We start from the raw sequence: 10,428 nt of genomic DNA, 5'->3' as shown, positions 1-10,428 counted from the left end.
CAGTTTAGCTCCACCCACTCACGTGTAAGAAGGAGTTTTTCAGCCCAGAATGAATTGAATGAATGAAACATAATACAGGGCAATTAGAGATCATTTACATATGTCTTAAAGACACTGTAACAAAAACATCTATTTGTTCTGTATATTGATTTAATAATTTTTTACTAGGGGATAAAGAGATATTAGAAAATGTTCATGTAAAATGATTTATGATTTATGTTTTTTAGTATATAAAACCACACAAAGGTCTGAAGTGTCAAAAAACAGTGTAGGATATGGGCCCTTTAAAGTTAAGAATGTTTCGGATCTATGAGTTTTTCTTATGACTGCAATGCAGTGAGTGAACTTCAGATGTCTCTGTAAACACATTCTTATAACAAATGAGAGGCAAATAAAAGCAATAACGCGAAATCTCTCAGGAACCTCGCTGATAAAATCCTCACCATCTGTTTAAAAGATAATCCATGCATGGATGCATGGATGCATGGGCTCAGGCAGATGGAGTTCATTCAGTAAACTCTTCCTGGACTCCATTCGCTCTCATTCATGGTCCACTTCGACAGCTGAGAGCCCTCACCACCAGTCTCCCCGCTCGGCCGTGTCAGGATCACTACTTTAGATCCTGCTGTCACCTTTCCAGAAACCGCAAACCACAAACAATGCACTCAGACCAGATGTGTCCACTTTGGACAAAAAGCTGTTGACCTCCAAAACTGGACCTGAGACAGGACAAAATAAACACAGCCGTGGAAAGCCGTGAAGAAAGAGTGTCTTACAGCCACAGGCGCTCGCACAAAAGGGTGTCAAACACAAACCTGATAAGTGCTGTGCTGGACGCTGCCTGAATCTGCGGATTCACGGCAAAAGTGCACAAGTACACATGTCCAGCCTGCTGATCTCGGACACATATATGGCCTGTGCATGTGTGTGTTATGTATTCAACAAGACAAATCATTTCCTTCACACTCAGGAGAGATATCTCATAAAGGGGGATATCTTAGTAAGGTGGACAACATAAGCCAAAAGTGTAGAATGTCCAATGGGAATGTTCCTGACCTCTTATTGCTCATGCTTGATTTTTTGGCTAACTGAGAAAAATCTTCATCTGAGATATAAAAGGATATGCTGAACTGCAGCTAACCAAAACATCAAGCTGTTAATCACTACACATTTGCCACCATGTTAACATTAGCTCAGTTACACAGCTATGCTTGATTTCAAATACATACAGGCTTACTAGCATATATAAATAGAAGGAGAGATTTTGTTTATTTGCATTGGCTTGACCATAGCAAGCCATTGCTATGAAACCTCAGGTGGTTGCTAAGGTCTTGCCAGGCTGTTTCTATGTTATCCTAGGTAGTGGCTAATGTGTTATGAAACTGTTGCTATAGTATCCCAGGTGGTTGCTAATGTGTGCGTGTATGTGCAGAAATTCTTATCACCACCCCCCTCTTTGGGACACCAACCCCAAGTAGTGGTCATTCCATTTTATGGCCCAAAGTTTTTTTTTCTGATTATAACTTTGTCCAGCTGTGTGGCTGTTGTGAGCTGTTATAAGTTAAGGCCTGGCTTTTGTTCGTCCTCTCTGTTGCTATTTCCCTCTTTCCTCCTGTCTCCCTCCTCTGCTTTGGCTTCATCTCTACATGACCCAAGATGTAAAAAATACTATCCATGAAACTAAATTCTTTAGATTAAAAAAAACACTAAAACTTTCATCACCAAACTTTTCAGCATCAGGGAATATTGTAGGCCTGCAACCTGTCTGACCCTTAACTACCACTTTTAACTGCATGGCAAATTTATATGCTATATGTGTTGTACAAAATGATAAAATATAAGTGTTGCCGTGTGGCAACAGTATATAATAGTGTTACTGCAATCTGCAATGCACACACTGTAAGTAAATGAATACACTGCCACTGTCACATTCCAAGCTGATGATTTTTCAATATAGTTTTCATATCTTTCTCTATTCCAAAAAATAGTTATGCATTAATGTTTTGCATTTTGTTGCCATATTCAATTCTTTAAATTAATGTTCATCACTGTACACATAAAAAAATGGGAAACGCATTTTTTTCATGTATATTTCACGTTTCATACAGTAAGAGGTTAAAATATCCTCCGCGTCCACTGTGGGGCGCTATAGCGTGAGTATGCTACACTTTCCCCTCACCATAACAGGACATGACGGTGTTGACAACAGTCGCCGGGCTGTTTGTTGCCACTGCGGAGCCTTTTGTTCGGTTTGATGCCCACTTTTCCTAATTCCTGCAAATAAGAACGGCAAACAGCATTTCAGTACCGTTAAAGATATCAGTAGTACTCAAAACGTTTAAACGAATCTCGTTTCCCAAGTAAGTGCTCAATTTCTGGCAAGCTAGTGCTGAAGCATTGTAGTGGAGAGCTAGTGGGTTAGTTAGGCGTTGTTAACAGTAGGCATTCAGAAACTGGAGCCTAAAAAGAGGCATTTAGGCGATGAGCGTGTGGTGGTAAATACCAGCATCTGCTTAGTTAACAAGGAAATATATTTATTTTAGCTGCCTAGTTAGTAAGAATTACAATAAAGTTGACTGCAGATTGTAAACAGCTGAAATAATGCAGCTAGCTGCGCTAGCGCTGCTGTTGCCGCGCAGCAAGCAAAGCTGGCTAACGTAAAGGAGAACTCCACCGATTTAAAATAAATCTACATATTTAAATGGTTGAGATGTCAGCAAAGTCAGTCCGAGTGGTTTGTTTTGAAATGCTCCCTTCTAGACAAGTTTACCAAGTCAGAATTGTTCACAGTGGTGGTGATGAGAACCAGACGTCCACCGCTAAAAGCACCTTCTCAGAAAGTTATTGCATGAAGTGGTTATGAATAGCGTTACACTGCCTGATGTCTCAGACATTGTTTTTTTATAGTTTCGTGATAAAGTTTTGGCTAAAAATGTATTTTAATCTAGCAATGTAATCCATTCATGGTGCAGAGGTACGTGCAGGACGTTGTGAGGCAAAATAGTCCCCAAAGCAAACTTACTTTTTTAGATTTTCCACTATTTTACCATAATCAACAGTACATATAAACACTTAAAAGGTACTTTGGGTTCACTGATGGTTTTTGATAGTAAATATATATTTGTGCTGTACACATGGTGACCCTTTCTGTCACCACCACTGTAAAGAAATGAACCATTTCACACCAAACCACTCTCAATAACTGTTTACATCTGAACCACTGAATTATTCAGAAATTTGAGAATTTGGTGGATTTTTCCTTTAAATTTGCAAGTGTTAACTTTTTAAACTTTGTTTTATGAGAGGATGGTACTACAAACACAGATGTAGGTTACTGATGCATTTAAAGTATTTCCAAAGGTATTTTCTTAAGTAATGCCAAACATAAATGCTGACAAATCATTATGCTTTTAGAAACATGGTTATGTGTTACTGTGTGGTATGGCAATATTAATGTCCCAGATATTTAGTGTGGTAAATGAAGTGATCCAACATACAACTATACTACTACTATGTAGATGTATAAACTGCGGTATGACCAAGTTCTCTCTCTGGATGAACACAGGAACCAAACCCTCCAGAAGCCACAGTTAACACTTTTCAATCGGAAGATGTTATTCAGTAGTTGTGGTATCAATACATACTTCACATTTAGGTTAATAAATGGCTAAATCTTCCTGTTTTTGGAAGTAAGTGCTGATAGCAGGTGTCATGCCTTTAGTACAGTCAGGACATGGCCGATGGTTAGCAAAGTTGCAAATGTTGTAGGGTCCAGTGCAGCGTATTGAAACTCTTCTTTGTACTGTTTGGGAAAGTGTCGAGGAAACACACAGCTCCAGAGGGTACAGCAATGGCGACAGCCTCCATAAGCCATTAAAGCCGCCCCGATGTCAAATTACCACCTAAATTTGGTAGGCTACACTCACAGGGTGACCTGCAGTCATGGAACATCAACAACCATGCCATCAGTAACATACTACATAGTCAGCATATTAGATGTATAACCAATACGTCTTTTATTTTTTTCAGGGTACATGTGAAAGGGGCATGCATTTGTAAAAGCATAAGTTTATTCGGTCCAAAGAAGCCTCATGGAACCTGTGGAACAGAGTAATGATGTGGCGCTGGACATTATCATTACGAACGTGGTTTCTGTCTTTAGAACCAGGTGCCATCTGAACCTCCGCACCATTGGCCTGGAGGGGAATAACGTTATCTATAAGCCAGAAGTTGGAGTAAGTAACAGCAAACATTAGTCACATTTAGAGCCTGTTTACTCTTGTTTTTTGTCATGTGTTATGTTCACATTGTGTACAGATAAGAATTATCAACAATCCATTTACACTTGGCAGCTAAAATGCGTCTCTCTGTTGGACAGAAATCCGATTGGACAGCAATCCAATTTGCACCAGTGCTGCTTTTCCCACCATGCATATTAATCCACGGAATTCCCTTCAGGAATCTCCTGAAATGATGCTGTGCACGTAAATTTTGCTTTGTGCAGTTATGCATTTAATCACAGCTAAAGGGAGAAATGGGCTCCAGTTTTATGTTGTAAAAGGCTACAGGAGCTGTTATGAGCAGCTTTTTGTCTATAATTCATTTTCACTAACAACATAGTTCCATTTGGGAGAATTAAAGATTACATGTGGGGCTTGAAGAAACAGATGTGTTGACACATGGCCTAGCTAAGCGCTTGAATAGCAGTCAATCTCCAGTGCATCTTGGTTGCAATTATATTTTGCTTTTTCACAATTGGATAGCTGCCCGATCAGCGTAAAGTCTGGTGTATATTACATGATTTTATTGCCCCTTCTGACATATTTTAACAATTGTAAGTGAACTTCCTGGTCAGGATGATCTGGCAGTGTGTGAGAGGGAACCAGCCCTCTTTAGCTTCCTGATGTAGTTCTGGAGTGATCGGAGCTTCCCGATGTTTTCAAGAATGCTTAATGTATACTACTCTGAACGTTCATGCACGTTTAGACTGCGAGATAAGGGATGTAACAATCCATCAATCTGTATCAATGCATCGATCAAATAGCAGATGATCCGGTGTCACTGATGCATTGGTGTTTTTTCATACCTGTTCCAACGCTTACACAACGCAACAAGCTTACACCGCATGCTGCCACCTACAGAGTAGGAGCGTACAGAGAGGAATCATGTAGATTCGTGTTACAGAAACGTCCTGTCTTTTCGTCTTAACTTAAGATCTGACAGGTCAAGATAAGATTTTTCACAAATTCTTTTTTGCAACTCATTTTAATTTAGAAATCTTATATTGCAGCATCTTATCGCAAGTTAGGAAATCGTAACCTACTCGATAGAAGTCGACAATCAACTGTCATGTCTGTTACCTATCAACCGACCATACATGCACAGCTGAAACATAAACACAATAAAAAAAAATCGAGGTTATTAGCCAGACAACTAGCCACTGTTACTGATGTAAAAAAGGTCAAACAAGCTAAAGCGTGAAAAACTTGAAGTTAGGAATATTGTGACAGCGTGTTGTGCTGTTTCTCAGAGCGTCGCTGCTCCCCAGTTTGTTTCCCAAATTCTTTAGCAGCCAGACATTAGCTCTGTCTCCTCATCATTCACCACCATCACTGTAATATCTGACAGGGTGTCATCAACATTAACACACAAAGGTAATAAGAGGGGGCGGTGGAGATTATGTCTGCAGTGTCTGGGTTTTTTAAAACGCTGTTAGAAAAAAATACAAAAACAAGGGGAAACTGGTGCTCAGGCTCAGGCTCGCACTCTGCTCTCACTGCTAGCTGGCTAGCCTAATCTGTTCACACTGTTTACCTCAGTATGCAGCCTTGCCCATCAAAATGAGTCCTCACAACAAAAGACTAAATAACTGCTCCTAAACAGAATAACTGTACTGAACTCAGGGGTGCTCTTATGCTACAGTATCTTTATATCGACTATAGACCCCAGTATCGAACTGAATCAAATCACGTTCCAGCATAGCATTGAGGTATTGAAAATCGTCGGATCATTGGCTAAAAGAGTCGATGTAGGATCACATCGTGATGAAACCTGTTGATTTACACCCCTATGTGAGATGCGCATCAATAACCAGAAGGCAAACTCACATTGGCTTGCCAGTTCATAGTAAAATGCCTCTCAGATTCTCACTGCGGAATAAAATATATCCACAGTTCTCTACCCCATATTCATTCAAAATTTACTCTCTTTGTATATACTCAAAAGCACAAACAAGTCCAGTGCAGCTTTTGTTTGTTTCTATCACTCTAGAACAGCAAAATCTGAGATTTTGAGTGCTTCTTTGTAGCTGTTTGGTTCCCTCTCTCTGACTAATCATGGTGCATGCAGACAAGAAGTTCTGTAAAAGACTGATGTTATGTGTGAGATGTTCTTTGCTTGTCAACCCCTTAAATGGACAGGGCCAGTTTTATTACACACTTCTATAACCTAAGACTAAGCCAGTTCTCATTGAATTCCCTGTGGTTACAGAATAATAAGCCTTAGTATGTAATAAGCCTGGAATTGTAAGGGGTTAATGAAGCTATATGTACCGAAAAGGCATCATTGTTTCATTTCTTCTGTCACTGCAGAAAGTTCTGATGAAGCTACGGAAACCTCGCATCACTGCCTCCATATGGTCATCAGGGAAAATCATTTGCACTGGAGCAACAAGGTCTTTAAATGAAAGACAACTCTGCATTCTATGGTCTTCTAGTTTGTAAATGTTGTGCACTAATAATTTGTCAATTTTATTTCTCTCTGTAGTGAGGATGAAGCTAAACTCGGAGCCAGAAGGTTAGCCCGCTGCCTCCAGAAGATAGGTTTCAAGGTTTACCTTTTGCTTTGTTGGACCTTTTGAATTAATATTTATACTGAATATGACGAGTCAGGTGGTATAAAACTGCTGTTGTGTGTGTTTCTCTCCTGCAGGTGAGGTTTTCAGACTTCAAGGTTGTAAATGTCCTGGCAGTCTGCTCTCTGCCTTTTCAGATCCGTCTCATTGAGTTCACTAAGAACAACCGTCCCATTGCCAGGTACTACTGACAAAAAATATCCTTTATTTTTACTTAAGACACAAACTGATTTTGCTTTTAGATTTTGCTCTTAGTTAGGACACTTAGAGGTTAATAGATTTAAGGAGAATTTCTCTGATCACTGTAGTGGTAGAGTAACAGCTCCCTCTTGTGGTAATAAGGCAACAGAGCACACCAGTTTCCAAGAGGCAGATTATGTCCATCTCAGGTGGACAAAGTAATGCATAAGCTAATTCCTGGCCTTTTAATATGTATTATTGCTTTGAGTTAATTCATTTATTTATTGTATTTTGTTGGTTTGTGTTACCTTTTTTCAGTTATGAGCCTGAGATTCACCCTGCTGCATCATACAGAATCAAAAACCTCAGGGCCACAGTGCAAGTGTTCTCTACAGGCAGTATAACAGTAACAGGTAAAGGCTGCACATCAGGATGAAGTCTGTGTTTGCTGTAGAAAGAGCACAATTGCCGCAAGATATCAGGAAGGCCTCTTTTCTTTCACTATATGGATTAGCTGAGACATCTATATGGATTAGCTGACACATCTCATTCAACCTGATAATTAACTGATGTATAGGTTTCCGGCCTGCCCTGCACACTGTAGTGTTTCCTGCTTTAACTTTAACTTTCCTGCTTAATTTCTGAATCAGCTGATTAGTTGGAACAGATGTGTTAGTATGGAAAATGTTAATGTGCTGTGCAAGGGGTATGTGAGGAAGAAGATTGTGAATTGCTGAACTAGTACATTGAATCAGATGTGATGGACTAGCGAAAGCACTAAACTGTGCAGTGACCCTCCATGAATGGAATTTAGAAACCTGCCAAGTAAGGCAAGTCTAATCCCCTGATTTAACATGCATTAATATAAGTATAATGCTGGATGTAAAGAGTATTTGCTTAATTCCATATTATTGTGCCTTCTGTGGCCAACAGATTTAATTAAAATGTAAGGAAAATGCTACAGGATTTGTCCTTATTGAGTGCTGTTGCTGTATTTTCCTATGGAGGATAAACCGATTACAGTATTAGCCACATAACTTTAAGACTTAGCCATTGATTTAGCTACAGTTGAAGGCACAAGCTACCATCTTGAAGTGCTCTTTCTGCAGCTAATAGGCTAACAAGCAGTGCTGTAAGCAGCTGAATTTTTCCAAATTATAAACATATATTGTGTACAGTACTGTGCAAAAGTTAGAGACAACTCTTAATTTATTTCATTTCCAATTAAAATGGAACAAGTTGTTCATTTTTCAGAATACATTTCTGAGGAGATTAGATGTAAGAGTTGCATAAGGAAGAGGAAAAAGGAAAATAAGTGGGGGGGGGGAAACAAGAGTTTCCAAAACTAGAGTTTAAAAATTGGTTAAAAGCTACAGCGAAAATGGGATTTAACAACCATGTAAGGCCTGGTTGACCACCCAAACTGCCCCCATCAGATAAACAGCACTTAAAGCTTTTATCTTTGAGAGAGAGGAGAAAATCAAGCTCCACTCTTCAGATCTGCAATAAAATCCACAGGTGTTTCTGTCCATCCACTGTGAGAAGACAACTCAACGCTATGAGTCTGAAAGGATGCGTAGCTGTCAAGAAGCCCTTACTGACAAAAGACGATTAAACAAAGAAGCTGCTGGTGTTTCTCAGAACAATGGACTGACCATCCCAGAGTCCAGACCTCAACATCACTAAATATATTTGGAATTATTTGGATTGTCAGAAGCACTGAACTTTAGAGGTGTGGAAAAATGTCCCTGCAGATTTCTTTGAAAAACTGAAAGCAAATCTCCAGTAAAAGAATGGAAGCTGTAATAAAGGCAAAGGGTGGACACAGTAAATACTGAAAAATAGAGGCTTTTGTGTTTGTTTTTTTTTAATTGATGTTGAAAATGAGTTACTTAATGGCTGTTTTGACTGGAAATTAAATAAATGAAGGGTGGTTTCTGACTTTTGCACACTACTGTATATAAATTGTTACTCAATACACTCAACTATAGGCAGCATTACTAAGTTAAGTAATCTGTGCAGCTCCATTACTCCAGTTTTTCAGTAATTCCAGGTGATTTTACCTTGTCAAGTGTATGAGGTACAATAATGTGTTTTGTTTTGCAGTTTGAATGTAGTCTTTGATTACCTGATCCACTCCCTTTGACTTTCACTTTTTCTTTCTCTCTAGGACCAAATGTTCAGAATGTTGCCATGGCTGTGGAACAGATATATCCTCTACTGCTTGAGTGTCAGAAAACACTGGTGTAAAATACACAAACACACACACACATGCACCGTCTGAAATGAAGAAGCACCTTATGAGTGAATGTGTTTGTGTTCCAAGACTTTAAACTGTTGTACTGTACTGCACAGCTCTTGTCAGTTCAAGTCTGAGCAGGCCTGGGTTGGTTGCCCTTTGAGCTCTGACCTCTCACAGAACATTGGACACTTTTGTAAAGTTCAGTAAAAGGCCTCGTCATCCTGTAGTTCCTAAGTATTTTAGTGCATGGTCACCAAAGTGGATCTGTCAATGAAAAACAGTGACTATATTTTATACAGAGATGGAAGCAAGTTTTACTGGAGTGATGCCTGGTGATAGACGAGGTTGGAGGATAGAGGTTGAAGGGCAAACACCTTAGAGACATTAAACAGGATATGATGTACTATGATGTAATTTACCTACTGCATTCTGTTGAACTAGATTGTGAGACCGTCTGCGGTATACATGTTTATGTAAATGTTCTCATTTTGTATTTTATAATAAAGAACAAATAAAATAACCCTTATGCTTCTTATTTGTTCTTTCATATTGCAAGTGCAAACCACAGCGTCATCATATGGGTTTAGTATGAGACGAGTATGAATGTAAGATGAATGTAAGGCTGGTGATGGGGATGTGGTGGAATATGAAAACTCACAGCAACAGAAAGGTTGGAGAGGTTGGAGGAGCTTCCAATGTGGTTCTACTCATGACCCTTTGTTATTTCATGACTATATAAAGTATGTGGATGACCTCTTCCATCGTATACAATAGTGAGATTAAATAGGTCTACTGTGGATTTGAATATTATACCCTATTACAGGGGTTGGCAACCCAAATGTTAAGAAGAGCCATTTTGTCCTTTCAACAAAAATCAAACCTACTTGGGAGCCACAAAATGTCTGTCCATTTTACCATTTTGGCTGTAAACATGTCTCAGTATGTGCTAGTAGTTTCTTGTAAAATGTCAATGTTCAACTTTACGAGACTGAAATCAGCTTCTCATTTCCCAGCTTATTGTTCAAATTTTGCCATTCCACCTTAAAAGGTGCCTGAGGTGGCAGAATGTAACTGTTGGACCATTTAAGGTGGAACGGAAAAACTCCAATTTACTTATTTTTCCTTCCTTTCTTTAGTAATACTTTGTAAACAA

The 10,428-nt window shown here is 39.2% G+C and overlaps 1 protein-coding gene across 2 annotated transcripts; it reads left to right on the top strand.

The window, feature by feature from the left end:
* Nucleotides 1-2,186: 2,186 nt before the first annotated feature.
* On the top strand, nucleotides 2,187-9,795 carry tbpl1 (TBP-like 1). Of its 2 annotated transcripts, XM_036590672.1 has the most exons (8): nucleotides 2,187-2,360; nucleotides 3,816-3,911; nucleotides 4,030-4,235; nucleotides 6,591-6,673; nucleotides 6,766-6,829; nucleotides 6,931-7,034; nucleotides 7,352-7,446; nucleotides 9,204-9,795. In XM_036590672.1, exons 3-8 carry the CDS (start codon nucleotides 4,092-4,094, stop codon nucleotides 9,281-9,283), a joined length of 570 nt encoding a protein of 189 aa, XP_036446565.1. In that variant the 5' UTR covers nucleotides 2,187-2,360; nucleotides 3,816-3,911; nucleotides 4,030-4,091; the 3' UTR covers nucleotides 9,284-9,795. The 2 variants fall into 2 exon arrangements, with proteins under 2 accessions (XP_036446565.1, XP_036446566.1); XM_036590673.1 differs by lacking the exon at nucleotides 3,816-3,911.
* Nucleotides 9,796-10,428: the final 633 nt, after the last annotated feature.

The sequence above is a fragment of the Colossoma macropomum genome, unplaced genomic scaffold, assembly GCF_904425465.1.
Source record: "Colossoma macropomum unplaced genomic scaffold, Colossoma_macropomum, whole genome shotgun sequence".
NCBI classification, from domain to species: domain Eukaryota; kingdom Metazoa; phylum Chordata; class Actinopteri; order Characiformes; family Serrasalmidae; genus Colossoma; species Colossoma macropomum.
The sequence above is the reverse complement of the archived record's forward strand: the minus strand, read 5'-3'. Positions and strand labels throughout refer to the sequence as shown.

Bases quoted from the DNA above. Each gene is read 5' to 3' on its own strand.
- tbpl1 (XM_036590673.1), top strand. From the start codon at position 4,092: ATGGAACCTGTGGAACAGAGTAATGATGTGGCGCTGGACATTATCATT. The intron at 4,236-6,590 runs GTAAGTAACAGC...CTGTCACTGCAG, and splicing joins TCTATAAGCCAGAAGTTGGA to AAAGTTCTGATGAAGCTACG. The intron at 7,035-7,351 runs GTACTACTGACA...ACCTTTTTTCAG, and splicing joins AACAACCGTCCCATTGCCAG to TTATGAGCCTGAGATTCACC.